The 26,146-nt window shown below is 41.5% G+C and overlaps 1 protein-coding gene across 32 annotated transcripts in view; it reads left to right on the top strand.

Moving 5' to 3' along the window:
• Positions 1-24,673, top strand: part of SMARCA2 (SWI/SNF related, matrix associated, actin dependent regulator of chromatin, subfamily a, member 2) — a 222,486-nt gene extending 197,813 nt beyond the window's left edge. For 13 of the 32 annotated variants that reach the window (XM_077966143.1, XM_028835201.2, XM_077966141.1 and 10 more), the window contains 5 exons: positions 12,973-13,078; positions 13,539-13,640; positions 17,047-17,179; positions 22,334-22,476; positions 23,796-24,673. In XM_077966143.1, the coding sequence (XP_077822269.1) occupies positions 12,973-13,078; positions 13,539-13,640; positions 17,047-17,179; positions 22,334-22,476; positions 23,796-23,831 (520 nt within the window). In that variant the 3' untranslated portion in view covers positions 23,832-24,673. Of the gene's footprint in view, positions 1-1,738; positions 1,793-12,972; positions 13,079-13,538; positions 13,641-17,046; positions 17,180-22,333; positions 22,477-23,795 lie in introns of all 32 variants that reach the window. The other 19 variants (XM_077966133.1, XM_028835200.2, XM_077966130.1 and 16 more) reach the window with 3 other exon arrangements.
• The last annotated feature ends 1,473 nt before the right edge of the window (positions 24,674-26,146 follow it).

The following is a 26,146-nucleotide window of genomic DNA, read 5'->3' as shown; positions in this document are numbered from 1 at the left end:
CCAAATCCATGTCATTGTGTAGTATTATTTTTTGTTGCTTTGTTTTAGGGTTTTAAAAATTTGTATTTTTTTCCCCCAAGCCAATCAGATGGCTGACCTGCATGGACTCCTTATCAGAGTGATTTGAAATTATTCTACTGGGATCTTTGGTTGTTCAGAACCATTGAGTTGTCATCTCTGTCAGTCTTAGATGACAGAGCCACGCCTAGCTCTCTGAATTATTGACAGTCTACTCTGTGTAGAGTGTCTAAGGTAGTACTTGTTGTTTTCAGGTTTTCCTCCCATCACTTTTGCATATTCGGCGATGACATGATCTACTTAAGCTTCTGTGTCTCCTTGGTCAGCACCATCATTTGCCCAAGGTCCTAAATGTGAAATAATAAACACTTTCCCAATTCTCTGCCTTACTGCTGACACTCAAATACAGAGTGCCCTCAACATGCTTCTAATTGTCCCTGCAAGATGCCCGTTCATCTGCCTCCTCACATCCTGTCTGCCTGAGGCCCTTGCGCTGCTGGCCTGGCCTGGGAAGCTGCAGGGTGGACTGTGTGCCCTGCCTCCAGTCTCTTCCTCCTGGCTTCTTTCTGAGGCACCTAACTGGTCATTTCCTATTGTAACTTTAGAACTCTTCACAGCAGCCTCTTGGCTACCCGATGATGACCAGACTTCTTAGCATGGGAGAACTGTTATCTTCCACAGTCTGAACCTTCAGATCTTCCCAACTCTTTTTTCCAGTGCACCCCTCCCAGCTCTCCTTATATTTCAGACATTCCAAATATTTCTGTATATTTTGAAGACAGCACATGCACTTCCACCCCTCTGTTGATTGGTTTATGGGTTTATGCTTTTCCCTCTCTGCAACGCCCTGACTCTCAGCTGACTCTAAAGCAGAATGTGGCAGTGACTCTGAGAAGGGATTTATACGTAGACAGGCATAGGCTGTGAATGCCAAAGGGTGCTGTCTACACCTAGGGAGATCTAGAGGGTATGGAGGTCTTCCAAGGGTCTGTGAACCCTGGCAGCTGCTTCCCTGCCACCACACAAAGGGACACCAACATAGCAGTTTCAAAAATCCTCAACTGAAGAGGCTTTTCTAGAGGCTTGTAGAAGTGCCCGAGACCCCAGGTAGTGGTTTATTTTCACTTCCCACAGAAGATCATGAATTCAGCGATCTATTGAAAGGGAATAGAGCTCTTGGAAGCAGAGCTGACTAGTTAGATGGTATTCAGACCCAAACTGGCTGACACTTGAAATACCTTCTATGTGCGGGCTACTGTAACAGAGCACTTTATACTATTTGATTTTTATACCTTTCTGAGGTAAGTATTTTCCCCATTTTACAAATGAGGGGCTAAACTCAGATAGACTAGCACTACCTTCCCAAGATCCACACGCACCTCTAGCCAGCGGCTGCCTGTCTTCCACCTTCTGGAACAGTGAATGGAACATATATAGAGGGAACAGGGTAACAGGAATTTCTGTGTGTGACGGAAGTAGGAAAATCCCAGAAAGGTTAGGAAATCTACTTTCCCCCGATTTTTGGAGAACTGTGTTATTCTTCTGAATGAGGTTCCAAACATAACCCCGTGTAATCTTCTTAACAATGCAGGTTGGTGAGGAGACTGAGGCTTGGAGAGTAAAATGACTTAGGCCAGGTCGCCCAGCCTAGGAAGAAGGAGCCGGGCGGGGACGAGAACCCAGGTCTTCTGACTCTAGTGTTCTTTCTACTCTACCGCAGGTGTAACGTGGAGAAGGTGCCCAGTAATTCTCAGTTGGAAATAGAAGGAAACAGGTCAGGATCTGTCTTGTATTCCCCTATCTCTAAATACGGGTATTCCCTCGGTACATGAAACAGATTGAATCCTAGAATCGGCCTTTGGAAGCAAATGTCTTCGGTCACCTCCTGATCACCCCTACTTGGAGTGCGGGATAGAGGCACAGATACTCTTGAACACCTGTCATGGCTTCTGAAGTTGTTTGTGCTGTATTTTAATCTGGCTGTGTCCATTCTATACATGTACTTCTTACAAGGGTATTGGGAGCTCCTGGAAAGCCCGCCCTAACTGCAGCATCTTGGAGATGGGTTTCTGTTGCTTCCCCCTCCCTTCCAGCACAGCTTCTGTTGTATGTTCCTTGGGCCTCTTTAACTCTGTGCTGTCTTGGTTTAGAAGCTTAATGCAAAGCACCTGTAGTGACTTGATCTCCTGCGAGACATGAAGAAGCGTGCATGTTCACGCTGTGCCTGCATTCCGGAGTTGATCATGGCTTGCAGAGGGCAGTTGCTGAGTTGTCTCTTGTTTGTGTGATGGGTTGGGTTTCAGGGTGTGACTCCTGGGCCTACCTGTTGTGTGTAGTCCCAGGCATCTGAAGCCAGTCTCTTTCAACCTCTGTGTGCCTTTGCTTCTATTGGGTAGAAAGCAGAAATGCTTTTCTCCTAGAGATAGCGTGAACGTTAGATGACCTTGGTTGAGCTGGAGAGATGGATGTGCACGATACGCCAAGGCTAGGAGCTCTTACTCTTATAAGAGAGGTAACATTTCTTTCTTCCTTTCAGTCAACCTGTACTTAAAAAAAAATGTTGACACAGTGCTTTACCGTCCATATTTCAATTTTTTCAGCTGACCCAATAACATCCTTTACAACATTTTTTCCGCCAGCATAGGATCCAATCTAGGACTGGAGAGAGAGAATTGAGGATGTATCCTGTATTTCAGAATGAACACAGATCACTGGTTGTGGCATTCCTCTTTATATAAGGAAATTAAAAACTAGGGGTGATTTATACTTACCCATTTTTGTGTGGAGATGAAACTATTGGGCAAGATTATCAATTTTTGATATTTCTTGTTGCAGTTCAGTAAACAATGACTAATCCTGGGAACCAGGCACATAAACTATAGCGTCCACTGAGAAACATCAGGAATTTTGTTCTGTATTTGCCATTATGAGAAAGAACTCAGCTTGGATTCTGACTTGGAGATTGAAACAACAAATAGTTGACTTTATAAGTTTGGGCAGTTTAAATAAAGGAGGCCTTATGGCGAAATGGCATGATGTAAGCTAAATGCCCCGCCCAGGAAACAGGGACAGGCAGGAGTTCCTTTCCCTCTTTCCCCTCTTCTGTCAAGATGGTCATGTGACCATGAAAAGTAGATCAATAACTTTAAAGGCTATTTATTGCAAGTCCCCAGTGCCATACCCGGGCTTTTTGAGGGGAGATGATATGACGGTATATGGTTAGGAACTAGATAAATTCATTTTCACTAAAGATACATTTAAACTGTAATTTCCAGAGGCATAGCAAGGGGCTTGGTGTTTGCTTCCTCAGGGCTCTCTGGAGTCTGTCTTGCCCCTTGCTGTCTGTCACACACACTTCCTTTTCTGTAAGCCCGAGCTGACAGCATGGTGTTTGGAGATTGTATTACGATGAATTTACCCTTTCTTCAGAAGACTTTTTAAAAAGTTCTTTCTTCAGTGGTCGAAAGAGGCTCTTTGTAAGTATTGAAAATGGGAAAAAAAAATGAATTAAATGGAGATATTTAAAGCACAATTGGAAAGAGCTATGTCAACAAATAATGCCAAGTACCTGGTATGAATGACACATACACACAGGGTGGGATGGGAAGGGATGGGGCAGGAGTGGAGAGCGCTTCTAACTGGCTGTGAGCAGAGTGGGAATTTCTCAAACAGATGGGTGAAGGGAGGATGGGTGGGAGGGGCAGAGTTTGTGGTGGTGTGTGCGGGAATGGGGATGTAGCCATGGAGGCATGGAAAGCAGGCCCCCTCTAGAGACTACACCAGTGTGACCAGCTCATTGGAGACAAGGGAAGACCGGGACAGCCCGGGTGAGGCTGGAGAAGCCTCAGCTCAGATCCCGGAGGGTCTTGAACACCAAGCTGAGGAGGAATTTTGATGTACTCTTCTAGGAGTGGGGTCTTGAGGGCAGTCTGTAGTCATCGCAGTGACTGTTAGGGGCACTGTTTCAAGGAGACCAACGGAGAGCACACCTGAATTCTGGGCGTGAACGTGCAGGGACCAGTGTGTAATGTCTGTCGTGGGAGAGGGGAGGCGCGACACCCAGGGAGCTGAGATCAGCCCTGCAGTGGAAAGTAAAGAGCCAAGAGAGGATCATGGGGATACAGTGAGATTTGTGTTCGGAAATGTCACTGATAGTCTGTGAAGGATGGATCGAAGGAGGCATACATTAGGAGAATGTTGTCAGGTAGTGGAGAAAGATAGTCCTTAAAATAAGAAAGTGGCAGTAGGTAGGAAGACAAGGGAAGAAATACCCAGAGGGAGGATTGACAAGACTTAGGGGCAGTCTGGATGTGTGAGGAGGAGAGGAGGAAGAGGAGGAGGAAGAGGAAGAGAACTCACATAGCTCTTGGATCTCTGCCCTGAGTGATCGGTGAACGGCGGTGCCATTTACAGAAATGCAGGTGGCAGGAAAGTTGGTGTGCGTGAAGGCACTTATATGTATGTGTGTGTGCTCATGTGCATGTATGTAGTTACCTGGCCCTGCATACACTATCACAGGACAGCTGAACTCTCTACTCAGCCATTAGCAGCCCTTGATGTTGTGATTATGTTGTTAGTATTGACCGCTCTTTCAGGACCAGCCAACAGGCTCTTTTAGGCAAAATTTATTTTTAGTACCAGACATCTTGTATTGCTTTAAATGAGGGCGAGAGGCTGTAATGATAGCTCTCAAGCCCAAGCACCTCTGCATTTTAGTGGCTCTAATTTCATTATAGAGAATTACCATGAAATAGCACTGTGACCAAGTAGATGCACTTTTAGGAAATTTTAGGTGTAGGTGAAGCACCTTCATTCATTCATTCTCTGTTTCTGATAGTTTGGACCCAGAATCAAGCTTGACAGTTTATCTTGTAGAGTAGCAGCCTCCTGAGGTCGGAGCCTCATGTATTGTCTGGTGCAGGAGCATTTCATGATGCTTCCCAGAGTGAGGTCTTCCAACTCTAGCCTTTCTACTCCTTGGAGATTCCCAGTATAGCCGGAGGCCCTGGGAGGTCTTGCTATAAAGTCAGCTATTTAACTGCTTAACCCAGCATCTCCCAAACTTATTTGACCAAAGAATCCCCTTTTCACAGGACACTGTTACTCATCCATTAAGCTAGTGTTCTGTGGAGCACACTTTGAGAAATGCTGAATTAGAGCCCAAATATTACATTTAGTGCAGAGAGAATCTGCTCAGGGAGATGTGGACTCCAGTGCTTTATTTTGCCCTCATTACAAATATTGATACTTTAAACGTTTACTGAAACAGGCTGCTTTGACTCCTGGTGACTCGATCTTATTTATGGTGCTCAGCCAGTTATGCCCACATACAGCAGGTGGGCAGCCCACAAATAAACTTAGTCCGTCTGTTTTCCAAGACACAGAGTGCTCCCCCTTATCTTCCAGCATTAGCCTGGCCCTGAAGCCCCTCCTTGCAGGGTCTCTGCCTCTCAAGCTCCAGGCCCACACCAGTATAAAGGACCCCTCTCTGAAGGAAGGGAAGGAGGCTCAGCTGGAAATAACAAAATGGATTTTCTTACAGGGCTGACACACTGTTTTCCAAACCACTCTATAAACGTTTTGATTAAAAATGGATTGCTCTGAGAGATAGCAGTTATTTGGATATATATATGTCCTTGTATATTCATGGGGGGAAAAAACTGTCTCATTCCTTTAGAATCACACCTAATACGTCTTTCTTGAGAATTTATTAGAACAGCCATTGTAGGAAAAAGCAGCACTCCGGTGCCTGCCACGACCCACCCGTTTAACAAAGCAACGTGTGGGACTTGGGCACAGATGGAGAGGCATTTGATTTTGTCTGCAGAAGCTTTGTGCTTTTTAATTTGGTCACAATTCAGCCAAAAGCTTTGAAGCATTTTACCATTAAGAAATGGGGAGGCAAAGACCAGGCACAGTGGCTCACACCTGTAATTCCCAGCAGTTTGGGAGGCCGAGGCAAGCGGATTGCTTCAGCTCAGGAGTTCGAGACCACCCTAGGCAAGATGGCAAAACCCTGTCTCTACAAAAATGCAAAAAGTAGCTGGGTGTAGTGGCATACTCCAGTAGTCCTGGCTACTTAGGGGGCTGAGATGGGAGGATTGCTTGAGCCTGGGAGGTCGAGGCTACGGTGAGCCCTGATCATGCCACTGCAGTCCAGCCTGGGGGACAGAGTGAGACCCTCTCTCAAAAAAAAAAAGAAAAGGAAAGAAAGAAATGGGGAGGCAGGAAAGGATCAGAGGACAGAATATACAGTGGAAGGGAACGTGGGTTCTTACATTTTGAAAGACAGGCACGCTTTGAGTCATGAACAGGTGTAACATCTACAAGGTGGGGTGGCAAAAACTGTAGAAAGACTTCCCAGGGCCTCTGGCTGTACTGGGAATCTTCAGGAAGCAGTAGGAAGGCTAGAGTTGGAAGACCTCACTCTGGGAAGCATCATGAAATGCTCATGCACCAGACAATGCATGAGGCTCTGACCTCAGGAGGCTGCTACTCTACAAGATAAACTGGCTAAGGAAGCTGCAGGTCATCCAGTGTCCGTCTATCATCACGTTTAGTCAGATAGGCAGTGGAGTTCTGTACCTGCACCCACTATTATGAAATGTCAAGTGAGAAAAAGAGGGTAGAAAAGTAGCCATCCTAAGTCAGTGTTTCCAAAAGCCAAGTGATAACTGACACATCTACTCAAAAACATTTTTTCAAAATGCTTGTCCCCCCCACCGTACACAAACGAAAACACTCTGGATCTTATGTCCTGTTTCAGGCACCTTTGTAGTAATAAATGCAATGGAAGAATCCTGAAGAAATGCATAGAAACTGAACAGAAGATGCTGATGGTTGCGACATATCACATATTAAAACTTTTATGTAATAATTCTGTTTATTTGTTTGGCTTTATGTGATAGTTAAAAAGTGCCAATTGGTAAAACGTGCTGTTTGTGGTGATATAAATAAAAGTTGGTCATATGATCCTTAAACATCATTTCTTTGGAAAAATAAAATTAGATATTTGACTTACAGCATGTTTTCAATGAAAGTAACCCAATTAGGGTGTTTGTTGGGACCTACTTTATTTATGGATAAAATGGTTCTAAATTACATTCAATCATAAATCTTCATTTTGGTGAATAAGAGTACATTATTATTTTTCATTATGCTTTGGCATACCTCCTGGGCCTTTTTCAGTGCCTTTTTTAAAACCCTGTTGAAGTTAAAGTTGTACTGCACTTACAATTTGATATCCTTTTTTAAAAATTATTTATTTTTTGAGACGGGGTTTCACTCTTGTTGCCCAAGCTGGAGTGCAAATGGCACAATCTTGGCTCACTGCAACCTCCGTCTCCTGGGTTCAAGCGATTCTCCTGCCTCAGACTCCTGAGTAGCTGGGATTACAGGTGTGTGCCACCATGCCTGGCTATTTTTTATTTTTTTATTTTTAGTAAAGACGAGGTTTCTCCATGTTGGTCAGGCTGGTCTCAAACTCCTGACCTCAGGTGATCCACCCACCTCGGCCTCCTAAAGTGCTGGGATTACAGGCATGAGCCACGGCGCCCGGCCTGTGTTTTTTTTTTTTTTTTTTTTTTTAAATAATGACGTAACAAGCATTTTTTTTTCTTTAAAATACATAATTTTAGACTCTCTTGCATTCTATTACTTGTTCTTTCCACAACTGTTAAACATTTTGGCTGCTTTGAATTATTTATTTTAAGTAATCCTGTCATGAACATCTTGATGATTAACTGTTTCAGCCCAGAGCAGATTAGCAAATGTAAAATCATGCATCAGAGTGTGATTGTTTTTAAGACTCTGGACAAAGTCTTGGTGCCTTTCTTACTGAGCTGAGTGAACCCTTTTCAGTCTCCTAACAGGGAACTTTGTCTTGGTAACTCAGGAACATTATTTATCTATAGTCCTTTATGACTATTGGGGTGATTTTTTTTGGTGGTGTTGAGAGAAAGTCGACTGTATTGACCAGGCTGGACTACAGTGGCATGATCTCAGCTTGCTGCAACCTCCACCTCCTGGGCTCAAGCGATCCTCCCACCTCAGCCGCCCAAGTAGCTTGGGACTACAGGCACACACCACCATGCCTGGCTAAGTTTTGTATTTTTTTGTAGAGATGGGGTTTCTCCATGTTGCCTAAATTCCCAAGCTCAAGTGATCAGCCTGCCTCAGCCTCCCACAGTGTGGGGATTGCAGATGTGAGCCACTGTGCCCCACCATTGGGGTGATATTAACATCTACTAATTCCATGACCAAAAACAAGTCTACTCCCATCCCACCCTGTTTTGCTCTTGCTTCAAGGGTCTGGGCAATTATATTTCCAAACTGGTTAGGAATTATCAGCAATCAATACTCAATAAGGCTGAGATGAGAGATCTCAGTAGCAAATACGGAGTGCAGATGCTTGTAACACCTGCTTCATGACTGGCTCAGGTTTCTGCAGGCTCTCTTGATAAGTAGGGGCACTACTGTGGTCTAGTAAAGTCTTCAATGACATATATTAAACTTCATAGGAACCTGAACCTGAAAAGGAGCAGCATTTTTCACCTACTGCCCTGCAATGTTGACCCAGTTTTTTAAGTTTTCTTCCCAAATGATTTTGCTATGTTTGATTCCTTTAGGATTGTGATAGCTTTTCGGTAAAATCCTTCCAACCTCAAGTGAGTATTCTAAATCATGACATCATTTTCTTATTGAGGCAAGATAGTCACATTTTTACCTTTATTAATATAAACAGAATTTATTTCAGCTATGGTTAAGATTTCTTTCTCAGCAGTATCCATTAGGTATTCTGGTCAACAGATCAGCTTGAGCAGGTGAAAAAGAAAAACCATAAAACAAAAGACCCTCACTAAATACAATTTTCGTCTGGTCGTGGAAAAAAAAAAAATCATTAAAAGACATAACCCGTATTCTAGAAGTAGATTTCTTTTTTCTTTCTTTTTTTTTTTTTTTTTTTTTTGAGACCGAGTTTCGCTCTTGTTGCCCAGGCTGGAGGGCAGTGGTGTGATCTCAGCTCACCACAGCCTCTGCCTCCCAGGTTCAAGCGATTCTCCTGCCTTAGCCTTCCTGAGTAGCTGGAATTACAGGCATGCGGCACCACGCCCAGCTCATTTTGTATTTTTAGTAGAGAAGGGGTTTCTCCGTGTTGGTCAGGCTGGTCTCGAACTCCCGACCTCAGATAATCCACCCGCCTCCGCCTCCCAAAGTGCTGGGATTACAGGCGTGAGCCACCGCGCCCGGCCAGAAGTAGATTTCTTAACTAGCATATCAGCCTTCAGCATGTCTCTAAGCTTAAAATATAATCAAAATTAAGCTGACATTTATGTAAAGTTTATAATGTATGCAGTCACCAGTTCAGAGTCATAGTATAGATGTGGAATTACAGTTTTGGTTTGTGGAAGTCATGAGAAAAATGCCTTTTGGTTTGTGGAGGTAATGAGAAAAAAACCGGTTGCCAGATGAAGCATAACGAATTAAATCTCAGTAGCGTGTGTATAATAAGCCATGCATACAGGAGTTCAAACTACCACTTGCTGCACAGTGGTATGTGGCGCTTTTCCATCTCGTGCTCTATGGTATCATGGCCACGTCGCTGTGTCTGTTCACTTCCATGGCGAGGAGAGGTACTTGTCCACAAGCACCTGTGAAATGTAAGACCAGTGAGTGCCTTTAAACTTGTATTTCAGGTTGTACCTCCCGCACGTACCCCATGTCTTATCAGAGCCATACTTGCTGGTCTGAGGTAGATCATTATGTAAAATCCATCTGATGTCACAGGCCATCAGTGGTCTTGGGGAGGGGGTCTCATTTTTGTCTGGGAAGTAGTGCACTTTCCAAGTAACAATTTATATTTAGGCCTTAAATTGTGTAAAATGACATAATGGAAAACACCTTGGGATAGGATACACATTTTAACAGAAACAGAACACCTTCTGTAAACACCATGGTACAATTAGACCATTGTTCTGTACTTAAAAAGGAAAAAAGCAACTTTCTGGCCGAGGGTGGGAGGGTGCATAGAAAACTACCACATTTGAAAAGGTATATTAAAAAAGCCCTTGCTCAGCTCAAATTAGAGAAAGAAATGACAAGAATCCAAAACTATCAGGCTGCTTCAGTTCCTTTTTTGTTTGTTTACTTTTGTTTAACCTGTAATTTAGGAAAAAATAAATTAGCAAGTGTTCGTGCTACCCCAATACATTCTGTAGTTGACGTGGAAGCTAGGTACTGCCCAGGACCTCCTGGCTTTGTCTGCCAAAGCTGGCCATCCAAGCCCTTGCTCTGGGAGGGAGGGGGATGAGTTTGATGTCTGTAAGCAATCCCCACCCTGTGGGGAGGAGAGAAACAGTAGCACACATGGAAGAATTAGGTTCTGAGCAATGAGGGGACTGAGAGTAAGTGGAGTTGATACTTAGGAGAATTTCCTCCATTTTTATGGACAATGGGTTCTTGATCCCGGATGGATAAGGAAATATTTGAAGAAGAGAAAAAACCACAGAGAAGAGAGAGGTCAGGCCTAGAGACCTGGAATGGGTCATAAAGAGGGGATTGGCCATGAAAGTTGGGGGTACACAAGAGAGACTCTCCTGACTAGAAGGTTGGTGGTACCAGCTGGGGTTTTAGAGAATGAGGACATATCCTGGAGGGCTTTGGAAGCCAGACTCTGAGATATTTCAATGATGATGGAAACAACATAGTCCCATGAAGTCTTCCATAGATAACTTCTGGGTCCTCCTTTGTCCTTTATTCTGTGGAAGAGAAAAGAAAGTGGAATAGGTGTATTAAGTCCAGTGAGCCTTTATTTTTTAAACAGAATAAACGTGTTTATTCCTCATTGTACAGTATTGACCCCAAGTCTGAGAGCATTCAGCTCTCTTTATGAGCATAGAGAACTCGGGACTCGTCTCCTTATGGGGTTTAGAATTTTCAGGGCCTTACTGAAGACAGAGATGTAACACCAAGATTGTTTTAGCCATTTTACCCCTTAGAGCTTTGTTGCACTACTGGTCCAAACTGCTTATTTCTTATTTCACCAGTAACACAGTTGAAATTAAGAGTATGTCCATCACAGGTGTACAAAGATGTGCCTGTAATCCATCAATAGACAAATGACACCATCTGTTGGCAATGTAGAAGATGACACCATGAAGATGTCATTGAGGGAGGGTCAGGTGTTAAATCCGCAATTACAAAGAGATCTGACTTTTGGGTTGCTGCTAGGTTATAGAGAATGCTAATTTTAAACAAGTTGCTCATAGAAACTGAACAGTTCATATCTACAAATTACTGTCATTGCATTTCATATGCACCTTTTCAAACAGGTAAAATGTTTGGGTGTATAAATCTCACAATGGTAGAAAAAGAACAGACCAGAAATTGTGGCCCTGTGTTGAAGGTGATGGTAAATAAAATAGTTTTTGCCATATACTATTTGGCATAAGTTAGGGAAGTATGAATGCATTTCTCAACCTGGAAGAGATCCTGGAAGAGATGCGAGGGGTAGAGGTGGTTGAGAGGGTGAGAGAACACCTTGGTTCTTGCCACAGTGACCCAAAAATCCAATTCCTGAGTAAAATGCAATCTTCTTAAACCTCTTGTGTTCACCCCTGATTTTCATATTTATGAGGCCCATATGTGTATTAAAAAAATAAAACAACAGTGACCCAGTGTAGCAGAAAAACTAGCCCATCTCTTTGACAGAGGATTTTCGGTTAATTTATGCAGGCCCCTTTGCACTTCAGCATTTTTCCTGCTGGTTGCTAAGCAACCGTTTGAGTTACTGCGCATGCCTTTTTTATGATAACTGTCATTATGATTACTTTTTAATTATACAACTGGGACTATGGATTAAAACAGCATATTGTCACTGATGCTTTGCCACTGCCTTCTAGTATTCTCACAAGCTCCTAGAATCACCTTCTGAAATTTTCATGGCAGGGATTTATGATTATTTTTTGATATTTCTGGCTTCACAAAGGAAGTAGAGATGGCATCATAAGGGGAGTGAGATTTTTGTGAAAAATGACTGTATCACACACCACAAGCTGTTATTGATCTGGGTAGGCCAAATCAGATATTAGGATCTTGAACCTAAATTGTGAATTTCTTTGTGCCTTTAACCACATCTGCTTCCAACAGTAAGTGATGTTAAAAGCTCATATTGCTTTGTAGCCTGTGTTTGAAAATTACAAAAATGCTAAGCATTGGTTGCTGTTAAACCTGCTTTCAAATAAACCTACCATGAATTTGGGGGGGAGGGTATAGCACTACTCCCAGAAACGTGAAGCATCCACACTTGCGAAACATGTTCTTCTTTCACCTAAATTGCTGCACACACATAGAAGGGCAGTTAGGCAAGATGAAGGGGTTCCTCTGGCAAATAATAATAAAGGTATGTGTGGTTTACAGTATGTAAAATACCCTAAAAGGAATAAGACCAAGAAGATGGTCAGTCACTAGGTACATACGAAAGCCTTTCACTTGAATCTCCAGAGTATATTCTAACATATTTTGAGTTACTTTCTAAATACTATGTGAATTTGAAAACAAAGGAGTATGGAAATAAAGTGTTTATATGTATATACACACACACGTATATATTTACCAATTCATTCAGAAATGAAATTTTTAGCTAACAAGGATATTTTAAATATTTCTATCAAAATAAAGAGATATATTTGCTCTGAAAGGGAAATCCACAGTAGATTTTCCATATCGTATGTGTGACAGAAGTGGGGACCAAATTGTGTTTTACTGTGATTTTGAAATTAGCACAAGGGACATTAATCTGCAGTACAGTTGTGGGATTTTTCCTGACTTAAAAAGCTCCATATCTATATGCATGGAATATAATTTGCTTTGTTGACATTTTCTGAAATAAAAATAAAACCTTTCCTCAGTTGTGTTTGATGTGGTTTGTTTTTGTTTGTTTCACCCATCCTACAGTTCAGGGCGACAGCTCAGTGAAGTCTTCATTCAGTTACCTTCAAGGAAAGAATTACCAGAATACTATGAATTAATTAGAAAGCCAGTGGATTTCAAAAAAATAAAGGTAGATATTTTGTTTACCAACTTTATTCTTCAAGTAAATTAAAGGAGCAGTGTAAATTCATTGAAATGGTTGTAGTTGGAGCTGACCACCACTGATGCCCACCCAGGCCTCGCCACAGGAAAGGTTGGGATGTCCTTGTGCTTTTCTGTGAATGTTACTTAATCACATTGAGAGCTCATGTTATATTGCATTTTATTGAAGACCTTTCAGGCTCTCTGCTCCCCCCGCCCACATTATTGCTCTTCTTATTTCCCGTCATATGCTCCTCGTTGGCAAAAGGAATGACAGTGGGAGGGTGGACTTGGTGAATGGCGCCCCCTGGGCTTGTGCAGTCCCACAGCCCTGGCAGGGCTTTATGCTGTGAAGACAGAGGGAAAATCAGGCTTCGGTAACTGAGTAATGATTGCTGAATTTTCCTCTCCCTCTTTGTTTTCTCCATCTTCTCTAAAATTTCCATTAGGAAAGGATTCGTAATCATAAGTACCGGAGCCTGGGCGACCTGGAGAAGGATGTCATGCTTCTCTGTCACAACGCTCAGACATTCAACCTGGAAGGATCCCAGGTCTGTCTTCAGTTGTCTAAAAGTTCTTAACTGTAAATGTGCCCATGTTCTTTTTAAGTAAAATAATTCATTTTCTACCTTTTGAATCATTGCTAGTGGCAGAAGAAAAATAACTAAAAACCTATGTTCCTTGCCACCTATGTAAGAAAATAGAGGCTTTGACATCTTCAAATTACCTTTGTACCACAGCTGTGCTAGTGCCTACTCACACTTCTCTTCAAAGCCTATATTCTTTTTTTTTTTTTTCTTTCCTTTTTTGAGGCAGAATTTCACTCTGTCTCCCAGGCTGGAGTACGGTGGTGCCTTCTCAGCTCATTGCAACCTCCGCCTCCCGGGTTCAAGCCATTCTTCTGCTCTCGGCCTCCCAAGTACCTGGGATTACAGGCACCCACCACCATGCCTGGCTGATTTTTGTATTTTTAGTAGAGATGGAATTTCACCATGTTGGCCAGGCTGGTCTCGAACTCCTGACCTCAGGTGATCTGCCCACCTCGGCCTCCCAAAGTGCTGGGATTACAGGTGTGCACCACTGTGCTGGGCCTCAAAGCTTATATTCTAATTAGAGGAGGGATTCAAGTAAATCATTGAAGGTAATGCTGAAAGGCTGGCAGTAGCATTTTTGCTTTTTTGGAGATTGTATATTTGATTATATTTACATTTATTTTTCCGATTGTACTCTTGCATCAGGAGCTGAAACTACTAGAATGTAAGACAAAACAAACTATAGGAAAAAAATAAACACTGCCTCTAATTGCTTTTTAATCTTTTTTATCAGCCCAATTGCAATTCTCTTTACTCCCCTTCTCCATAGTTAACAAGTCTAAGAGTATATAAATGATCTGAATTTATTAAAATAACCAAGGGAGGGCACTTTAATAACACCTCAATTACTGTCACATTTTGTAGGAATTTTTTCCTGTCTGTATGTCTGGCCTGGTGCCTTCAGACCCATGAAGAAGAAAGAAAAAGACAAAGATGTACCCCTCAACCAATGCAATATCAAACCACCTTTAAATTCCTTAAGCCTGCACATCAATTTCAGTCATCAAACAGGAGAATATAGAAATCTTCAGAATGTGCCTTGAACAGACCTAAACAATTTCTAAGTTAATAGCAGTAGTATCTTGACCAAAACAGGAGGTCTTGAAAGCAAGCCTTCTGTTACTCAAGGCACTCTCCAAGGAAAGTTAAGCTGGAAGCCAGGACATAGAAAGTAGAAGAATCAACAAAGAAGGTTTTGTGAATGACAGTTTATTTTAGTCTCTGGATAGATATTTGGATTCTTTATGTCAATATGGCATTATTATGATATACATCCAGTCCTTTTTTCTACAACCTTCCTGTTTTCAGTCTCACTGTCACAACTGAAATGAGGTGTTAAGTGGCCTCTTGACGGGTTTCTCCCCCGGGCCATCTGGACGCTAGTTTGTCTTTCTCTAGCCACCTTCCTATCCTGTTCATTTACTGCCCCTTTCCCAAGCTTTGAGGTTCCCCAAAGAACGAATTTATCTCTGTAGACTGCTTGCAGAAGTCTAATATAAGTCTTTGGCTTCATCTGCTGCTCCTCAACCTAAACAGCCCATAGTCCGTTCAGACTGATACCATAATCACCTGCTTCTCCAGTTACATTTCTTTTACTCTTTAAGATCAGAGAGATTCTGTGTACCTTTTACTTCTCAAGATGGAAACATCATCTTTTTTTTTTGAGATGGAGTCTCACTCTGTTGCCCAGGCTGGAATGCAGTGGTGCCATCTTGACTCACTGCAGCCTCCTCCTCTCAGATTCAAGTGATTCTCCTGCCTCAGCCTCCCGAGAAGCTGGGATTAAGGCATGCACTACCATGTCTGGCTAATTTTTGTATTTTCTTTTAGTAGAGATGGGCTTTCACCATGTTGGCCAGGCTGGTCTTGAACTCCTGACCTCGTGATCAGCCCACCTCAGCCTCCTAAAGTGCTGGGATTACAGGCGTTGAGTACCACACTTGGCCCAGGACAATATCTTAACCAGGAAATTGACATCAATACAACCCCAGATGCATCTCTTGTATTCTTGCCTCCTCATCTTTCTCATTTGTTTTCCTTTTCTAAAAAGCCCCTCTCCTTTCTCACTGCTGAAGGAATTCTTCTCACCTTTAAGATCCAGCTCAACTCTGATGCCTCTGGCAAATTCTGCCCTGATGGTCCCATCCTGTGTCTCTCTTGTGGGTCTTTTGTTCTGCCATAGTCATACTCACTGCCTATATTGTTCATTTGGTGCATACCACAATTTGCCCGGTCACTCTTTTGAACGTGTAGGTCTTCTTTACAATAAAAGGAATATGTTCCTAAAGAGCAGGGCTTGTTTTATTTTCCTTTTAAATTTTTAAAAAATTGTGATAAAAAGACATAACAAAATTTATCATAATCAACAAATCTTTAGAACTTTGTTGTCTTGCAACTCTGAAACGGTGTGCCTATTAATAACTCTTATCTCCTCCTTCCCCCAGCCCCTGGCAACCACCGTGGCACTGTCTGTTTCTATGAATTTGCCTATTTTAGATACTTCATATAAGTAGAATCATAGAGTACTTGTCTTTTTGTGACTGGCTTATGCACTTATGGACTTAGCATAATATTCTCCAGTGTAATCCATGTTACAGGATTTCCTGCCTTTTAAAGACTGAATAGTATTCCATTAAATGCATAGCCCACACCTGCTTATCCACGTACTCGTCGATAGGCCCGTGGGTTGCCTCCACCTCTTGGCTATTGTGAATGCTGCTGCTAGGAACATGGGTGTGCTAATGTCTTTTCAAGACCCCTCTTGTGATTCTTTATATACCCAGAAGTGGGGCTTATGGATCATAGGGTAGTTCTATTTTCAATTTTTTTTTAGGAAAAGGACCATTTTTGAACTTTTATCTTTCAGCACCTACCCAGGGCCATGCTCAGATAGGTGTATCCATTAAAAATAAAGTGTTAATTGGATGAGTATTGGCTGCTAATGATAAACTCAGTAATAAGGAATAGCCCCCACTTGCTAGGGGCTTTGCATTTTAAAGAAGATTGCTTTACCACTGTCTTACCACAGTATTTGGTAGAACAATCCAAATAAGAAATGTGGTTTTTAAAAATACCGTTTTTGTTGTCCAATATGAGGATATTTTATCTACTCTTCTCCTCTAAGCATCCATGCACTTTTAAATAATTTCAACTGCATTTGGACTTTGTATATGAATTTGTATGTCTGTATTTGGGCGTGGCATTTTGCTCTTGGGTTTTCATGTGGGCATAAAAGCTAACGGTGACATTTCTACTAAGATTCATGTAAAGTAAGCTTGTGTGTTGCATAAGGAGGGGTTCACTGCCATTTTAAATCTTAGGCCCTCAGCTTGCAGTTTTAACTGATACCCCTTTGACTATTTAGATCTATGAAGACTCCATCGTTTTACAGTCAGTGTTTAAGAGTGCCCGGCAGAAAATTGCCAAAGAGGAAGAGAGTGAGGATGAAAGCAATGAAGAGGAGGAGGAGGAAGAGGAGGAAGAGTCAGAGTCGGAGGGTAAGCCCAGACATTCGGGTGCTCTGCATCTTTGCTGCTTCTCACTTGCATAGCTGTCTCCGCAAACGCTCGCAGAAGAGACTTGAGAGTGGGGCAGATCTGGATGGGAGCCCTTAGTCCACTTTGTCCTTGCTGGGCAACCGGGGGCCATGTACTTAACCCTGCTCATGCTCAGTTTTCTCATCTGTAAAACTGAGGTCCTAAAAATGACCTCCAAGCATGTAAAATGTTTAGCATAGGCTGGGCTCTGTAGCAAACACTGTTTGCTTACTTAGTTTTTTGAGACAGGGTCTTACTCTGTCACTGAGGCTGAAATGCAGTGGCATGATCTTAGCTGACTGCAACCTCCACCTCCCGGGTTCAAGTGATTCTCCTGCCTCAGCCTCCTGAGTAGCTGGGATTACAGGCATGTGCCATGACATCTGGCTAATTTTTATATTTTTAGTAGAGATGGGGTGTCACCATGTTGGCCAGGCTGGTCTCAAGTGATCCACCCACCTTGGCCTCCCAAAGTACTGGGATTACAGGTGCAAGCCACCACACCTGACCTGCAAACACTTTCTGAATGTTGCCTTTGAATACTGCTGTTAATGCCACCTATCTTCTATTCTTTACCATAGTGGTTCTGAAACCTGGAGGGCTTGAAGAGTATGTCAGTGTTTGATCCAGTAGCCTGTGGTGGGGCCTGAGAGTCCACATTTCTGGCAAATTCCCAGGGGAACTGACGATGTTGGGCCAAGGACCACACTTTGAGAATCACAGCTTTAGAAAATAATTGTCAAACTGAGTTGGAACTGTGAATTTTGCATAGATTTTTTTTTTTTTTTTTTGCCAGGGGAAGAGGGGTGATGACAGGGTACTGTCTTTATTTAAAATGTTGATATTTTGTGTATCATGGATTTGGGGGGGGCATTAATTTGGGTTTTTAAAATATCACCTTTTAGGATATTAGTTGATTACTGGGGTTTGGTACTCCCTTCAATTTTACACCCAAGGTGAAGTTGATTACTGGGGTTTGGTACTCCCTTCAATTTTACACCCAAGGTGAGTGCCTCCGTTGTTTTACCCTAGTTCCAGCCCTGACTGATAACCCAAATATTCCAAAGGTTAAGGGTGCTGTCAGAAGTCGAAAATTTCTTATTAGGGCGTAGTGGCTCACAACTATAATCCAAGCACTTTGGGAGGCTGAGGTAGAAGGATAACTTGAGGCTAGGAGTTCAAGACCAACCTGGATAACATAGCAAGACCCTATCTCTACAAAAATTTTTATAAAAAGAAATAGCCAAGTGTGGTGGCACATGTCTATAGTCCCAGCTACTCAGGAGGCTGAGGCAGGAGGATCGCTTAGTCTAGGAGTTCAAGGCTGCAGTGAGCAATGATCACACCACTGCCCTCCAGCCTGGGCAACAGAGCAAAACCCTACCAAAAAAACAAATATTTAAAAACTGTAAAATTTCTTCTTTCCTATGTGTGTCTTCACCCTGTACTACTCAAAGTAATAAAACCTAGTAGTTATGGGCTACTATAAGCCAGGCCTGGTGTCTCACGCCTGTAATCCCAGCACTTCGGGAGGCTGAGGCGGGTGGATCACTTGAAGTCAGGAGTTTGAGACCAGCCTGATCAACATGGTGAAACTTCATCTTTACTAAAAATACAAAAATTAGCAAGGTGTGGTGGCGGGCACCTGTAGTCCCAGCTACTTGGGAGACTGAGGCAGGACAATCGCTTGAACCCAGAAAGCAGAGGTTGGAGTGAGCTGAGATCATGTCACTGTACTCCAGCCTGGGCAACAGAGTGAGACTCTGTCTCCAAAACAAAAAAGTATAGACATGCTTTTAAAAAATTATTAGGTTTCTAATTACATATTAATACAGATGACTTGGAAAATAGATTTTCAGAGGTAAAAAATGTGTAATTCTGTATCTCAACATACTTGTAATATTTTGAGAAGTTACCTTCAGTTTTTTTCTATACATAAATTTGTTTATAAAAACGTAGCACACTGTTTTGTGCCATGATTTTTATACTTATTATGAACACTTTCCATGGCCATGAGGGTTTTTTTACAGCAACATGTATATTATATATTAACATTAAGGAATGTACTAAAACGTGTTAATTATACTCTGTTCATCAGGCTGTTTCCCAATAATGCTGTCCTGAGCATTTTACCCATAGATTATTGAAAAGATGTAAAATGTATGTGATGCATACACATTGCCACAGAGAATGGAGTTTCCATTCTTGCCCTCAACATCCATAAGTGACTCTTTCCCAACATCCTTTTCTGGTCTCTCAATATCTAGTTAGTGATTCTGCCTTTTATGAATTTAAACTTTCCCAAATTCATGTAGTTATTCCTTTGTTCTAGCATTTGAATACATCTGCATCATCTATCTTAGCTATATATTTCATTATTTTAGAGCCAAATTTCTAATCTCTTCAAAGAGCTGCTCTCTTACCCCATCTATCAATTTAATTTCTCAAGCCTTGGTATATTAATTTTCTCTTGCTGCTATAACAAATTACCACAAACTTAGTGGCTTTAATACAACACACACTTATTACCTCATGGTTCTGTGGGTCACAGATTCAGCATGAGTCTCCCTGGACTAAGATCAGTATGTCAGCATCCTGCGTTCCTTTCTGGATGCTCTAGATGGGCATCCCATTTCCTTGTTCATCCTGGTTCTTAGCAGAGTTCAATTTCCTGTGTTTGTAAAAGCAAAGTTCCCACTTGCTTGCTGGCTGCCAGTGGAAGGCTGTTCCCAACAGTGTTCTTTAGCTCATTGCTCCCCCCTCCCCGCACCTCCACCCCTTGCTTCAACTGTAAAGCCAGCAATGACAGGTACAGTCCTTCTCATGTTGTGTCTCCATGAATCTCTCTTCCACTTTTAAGGATGCAGGTGATTAGATTGGGCCCACCTTGATAATCCACAATAATTTCCCCATCTCAAGGTCAGACAATTAACAACCTATAATCCCTTTTGCCATGTAATATAACATATTCAAAGATTCTGGGATTAGGATATGGACATCTTGTGAGGAGACAATATTCTACCCACCACACTTGGTAGCTAGAACTTTTCATAGGTGCATATGGTTGTATCATAAAACCTTAGGAAGCTGTTTACAGGGCTCACCTAATGGTCCAGTTTATTAACCTGCTTGTCCATAGTCTGTCAGGTGGGTTTTTTGGAGAAACATATCCACTGACGCATGCCTGACAGCATTAGAGTGCACCACACTCGAAAGCGCATTTAGATTATGCTCTCAAGGATACATTTTCTTACCCCTGTTGCCCGTCTTCTTCCTGTTCATTTTCTGTACTCCTGTGTCAGGGAGAGCCCACACCTGGATAAATGGACATATTTCACTTTGCCTTTCCACATTGTTTAGAAATGCCCATTCTGGCTGGCTTCTGGCATCTATTTCTTTAGATATCCCACATCTTTCCATTTGCATTAATAGATAGGCTTTTTCATCTCCAGTCTCTTCTTCTTGTCCTAAGTTACCCCACCGAAAGCAAAGGGCCCCACCTCATTGCTTGTTAAGCAGCAGACATTGGGTACAATAGATAGAAGGCTTGGCTAGGAGTACTATTTTGTGTACTAGGATTTGCCAGCCTTTGGCCCGTTTGGGATGGAGGAAAGGCAAATGCTACCACCACACTTGAGTACAAAACAGCACAGCTCTCATCTCTTCTGTTAGCTTATGTTTCTGTGGGAGATTTTAGTTTTGGAAATATTTTGTGGGTCCCTCTACTTCACAAAAGAAGTCTGGAACATTCTCCTCTCCAAGATTCCTTCTGGAACTAGGATTCCCTCTATGACATCTATTTCTAGATGCCTTGAGACCCACCAGACATGGTAGAGTCTAGCAAAGCTGGCTTGAATGAGAGACCCACATTTTCAGTGCCTTCATCATCAAATACCAAAAATGGTATTCTATGGATATCTATCCCAAATAGCTACCGTGGAGCAGATTGTCTTTGATGGTCTTTGTTCCTTGGGAGAGGTACCTATATTTATGATATTGTACCTTGAACTCTTCCAAGTGTTTTCACTTGTATCCCCAGAATAGTCTTGTGAAGGTGGAAATGGGTGCGATCTTTCTGAAGGCTAATCTGGCAGAGCACTGTTAGAAATTTACCATATGGACATGTCCACCATACCTCCCTCAAATTCTGCCAAGATACATTGAAATAGGTTCACAGCAGCTTTGTTTATACTGGCACACACACACACAAAAAAGCAGGAAACTTCAGCCCTCATCATATGAGACTGATTAAGTAAATTATAGTATACCATACGATGGAAAATTTTCAGGTATTTAGAAGAATTAGACAGGTATGTATGAGCCTTTACCTATAAATATCCCGCATATGTGAGTAAACAGTCAAGTGTAGAATATGGATGTGTATAAAGATCCCTTTGAGATAACTATTTAAAGAATTCAAGTACATGTGTGTATATACACATACTTGAATTCTTTATATTCTATAAAGACTTTTATAGAATATGTAGAATTATACATACACACAGAGAGAGAAGAATGGATGTACTTGCAGGTATGGACATAAACATTTGTTTTCCTGGAAATAATTACCAGAAAGAGAGTTGTAGGGAGAGAAACTAGGAATGGGGGAAAGGAGGCATTCAAAAGTGTTTTCTTTTTACTTTCCATTTTGTACCTTTATGTTAAAAATGTTATTGAACTATTTGAATTTTCTTTTTAAGTCAACTGGAGTTATCTACGTAGTAAAATTATTGGCCTTTAAAAAACTATATTTTTAATGTAAAAGTTCTATTAAATGATTGCCCAAACACCTCCACAAAATAGGAAACACTTCCCCTCATTATCCTTGGTCAGCCATTGGGAGACAGGTAAAGGACCCAGCCCCGCTGTCCTCCATGGGACCTTGGTCCCTCTTGTTGCCTGTGACTATATCATTTACCTTCCAAAGGGAGACAGGTTGGCAAGTGGAAGGGATCGCTGACTAGACAGAACCACACAGAACAGGCATAATCCAGGAATGTTCTGGGCACTCCGGGATGTTTGTGTTGTCTGTAGGTTGGTGATAGTCTTATCACCTATACAGATACCTCCCTTGTGATTACTCATTGCTATCTATTTCATTTGCTTTGGTTTTAGCAAAATCAGTCAAGGTGAAAATTAAGCTCAATAAAAAAGATGAGAAAGGCCGGGACAAAGGAAAAGGCAAGAAAAGGCCAAATCGAGGAAAAGCCAAACCTGTAGTGAGCGATTTTGACAGCGATGAGGAGCAGGATGAACGTGTAAGTGTAGCTGACTGGGACTGAAGGCGGAGGCGCCCTCTCCACTGCTCGCTGGCCTCTTGCATTTCCATGCCCCTTCAGCCTTTTCACTTTATTACCTAGGAGTGGAAATGTCAGGATTTAGTGAGATTTCATTATTGAGGGATGTGAATGGAGCTGTATGATTTAGAACAAAGAATTGGGGGCTTTGTTTATTGCTTTTTTAATAGTCTTCAAAAATGAAAAACTACTAAATCAAACTCTTTTCCCCCTTTTTAATCTTCCCACATGCTTGCTTATAAATATGGTTTTCCCCATAGCCAGTTAATATTTTATATCCATCACACCCAGCATAGCGCCTAGGTACATAGCAGTAGATTAGATAGAAGAATAAGAAAAAGTGATATGACGTCAGAGTTACTGGCTCGAGTTGCTACTTAAGGGACCGTGTAAAAAGTCAAATGACTTTTTTAAGTACCTAGGGGTGTTATTTTTAATATTTGAAAAATGCAGTGAGCATCTATTGAGCCAGGCCTTGTAATATAGGTACCTCACTGTGTGGTAGCTTATTAAATACTGATGTCAGCATCATGAGATAGATGTCACTCTCAAAAAACATGTTACAGAAATGGTTAGGTTATGTGTGTTTTGCTACAGATCACGTAGCAGAGGTGGGATGCGGACCCAAGTAGAATAATTCAGTCTAGTGTGCTATGCCTGACTGGGCAGCAAGGTAGAAGAGTGGGCAGAAGCTCCTAATACCTTGCCTTTTGAAATACCCTTCATTTCATCCATGCACTTTCCAGAAGATGGCTTCCTGGCACCCACATTCTTTGCTTTCTGGAAAGATAAATTTCCCTTTTTGTGTATGTGCTAGTTTGATTTTCCTTCAACACATTACCATTTTGGTAAAATTTCAGACTTATGATCTCACCCCAGCCTTAACCCTTGATGCAAACATTTTCAAATACATTTAAAATACTGTATTTTCTTTAGGAGATATCAAATGCAGGGTATTTTTTTTCTCCCATGAATTTTCTAAAACCTAGGACTGAAAAAGAGAAAGTATTAGCCATAAACCTTTCAAGCCGAAGTGAAAGGGCACAAACACCAGCTTAGAGGGTGGGCTTTGCTTTGGGGTTTTCAGTAAGAAAAACTTCTCAGCTTCGAGGCTGTCGATGCCTCTTTAATGTGTTTCTGTCCTTCCACGGAAAGAGATTTGGCGGGTTGTTTCCAAAATGTCATTTTTTTCCTAATGGCCTCTTGATGGTTTGTTTTGTTTTATGTATTCTTTTTCTTGCATGTGATGTTACTTCATTTTATCTTATTTTTACTTGTAGGAACAGTCAGAAGGAAGTGGGACGGATGATGAGTGATCAATATGGACGTTTTTCCTTGGTAGAACTGAATTCCTTCCTCCCCTGTCTCATTTCTACCCAGTGAGTTCATTTTGTCATATAGGCACTGGGTTGTTTCTATATCATCATCGTCTATAAACTAGCTTTAGGATAGTGCCAGACAAACATATGATATCATGGTGTAAAAAAAAAAACACACATACACAAATATTTGTAACATATTGTGACCAAATGGGCCTCAAAGATTCAAAGATTGAAACAAACAAAAAAGCTTTTGATGGAAAATATGTGGGTGGATAGTATATTTCTATGGGTGGGTCTAATTTGGTAACGGTTTGATTGTGCCTGGTTTTATCACCTGTTCAGATGAGAAGATTTTTGTCTTTTGTAGCACTGATAACCAGGAGAAGCCATTAAAAGCCACTGGTTATTTTATTTTTCATCAGGCAATTTTCAAGGTTTTTATTTGTTCGGTATTGTTTTTTTACACTGTGGTACATATAAGCAACTTTAATAGGTGATAAATGTACAGTAGTTAGATTTCACCTGCATATACATTTTTCCATTTTATGCTCTATGATCTGAACAAAAGCTTTTTGAATTGTATAAGATTTATGTCTACTGTAAACATTGCTTAATTTTTTTGCTCTTGATTTTTAAAAAAGTTTTGTTGAAAGCGCTATTGAATATTGCAATCTATATAGTGTATTGGATGGCTTCTTTTGTCACCCTGATCTCCTATGTTACCAATGTGTATCGTCTCCTTCTCCCTAAAGTGTACTTAATCTTTGCTTTCTTTGCACAATGTCTTTGGTTGCAAGTCATAAGCCTGAGGCAAATAAAATTCCAGTAATTTCGAAGAATGTGGTGTTGGTGCTTTCCTAATAAAGAGATAATTTAGCTCGACAAATGCAGCCTGTTTCTTTGAATTCTAGAGGATTGACACCCTTGTGCCTGAAGTGGCAGTTTTCTGTAGAGGGTTGGGCAGGCTCTTGCTACAGAACACTTGATAGGGAAAAAGAGAGCTTGAGAGAGCCAGTCTCCTTGGTGTGGTCCAACTGTGTCACCAGGGGCACCTGTTGCACCTATGACTTTAAACTATTAAACAGCAGAAGAGATGCTGCCATGGGCCAAGCCATATGAAGTCCCTGCCCAGCCTTAAATTCTGTTTCTTAGTTGGAAAATCTATATTGCTATTTATGTCTTTTGATTTTGAAAGATTTCAGAAATATTCCATTGAAAGACTGGTTCAGTGAACACCTATATACCCTCCACCTGAGATTCAACAATAATATTTCATCCTTACCCTGTTTTAATAAACCATCGGAAAATAAGTTGCCGTCATTATGATACTTTGCACCTAATATTTCAGCACAAATCTAAGAATAAGGGTATCTCATAGCCAACCACAGTCCTATAGCATACCAAAAGGAATAAACAATAGTTCCCTGATATCTAAGAGACAAGCCATAGTCGCATTTTCCCAGATGTCCTAACATTATCTTCTATTTGTTTGGTTTCAGCCAGGATCTTTTCAAGGCTCACACTTTGTGTTTGATTGTAACATTTCTCAATATCTTTTTTAAAGTTCTCAAAAAAAAAAAAAAAAAGTAGCACAAAGATGGGCACATTCTTTAAGAAGCTGGTGATGATAGGATCAAAATGGGAGTGTTTTCCTTCAACACTACTGGATTGATGAAAGCTTCCTTTTTTAGAATTAATTATCTAAGGAGAACTCCAGGATCTTTGCTTTTATATATATTTGCCAATGCTGTATCCTGCTTTGAATCTTGAAGGAAATTTGATCCACACAGAGTACAGTCCTCCTGAGAAACCTCTTTGTCTCTCTAAATAGCAATTCATGTATTAATTTCCAGTTAGTCCGAGCATTCAGGAGGAGGAGTTTCCCTTCTTGGTTGGTTTCTCAGACTTGCTAACCGCAATAGGATTGGAGACCTCCACAGAAGAGTATACCCATATTAGTTCCTCATACTGAGATGATTTGGTATCAGTTCAAAGAAAACATTCGTCTTTCCCTGCTTCTATTTCTATATTTTCTATATTTTTGTGCTCTTTGCAATCTCTCCTTGGCTTCAGAAGCATTGCTATTGCTAAAGCCCTCAAAACCACTGTCTTCGTGGTTCAGGATTTCTGTTGTGTGAAGAATGTTCTCTGATCCTTCTGTTGCTGTGTTTGGTGTAGTATTCTCCTTAGCTATAACGGAAATGAGAGCCAGGGATGATCGTTGAGAACAGGAGTCTCTTCTCCTTCGGCGGCAGGGGACTGGTGAACAGTTCAGCTGATGATCTTCCCGGTGTGAGGTGGCAGCAGAG

This window comes from Macaca mulatta, chromosome 15 (assembly GCF_049350105.2).
Source record: "Macaca mulatta isolate MMU2019108-1 chromosome 15, T2T-MMU8v2.0, whole genome shotgun sequence".
Lineage (NCBI taxonomy): Eukaryota > Metazoa > Chordata > Mammalia > Primates > Cercopithecidae > Macaca > Macaca mulatta.
The sequence above is the reverse complement of the archived record's forward strand: the minus strand, read 5'-3'. Positions and strand labels throughout refer to the sequence as shown.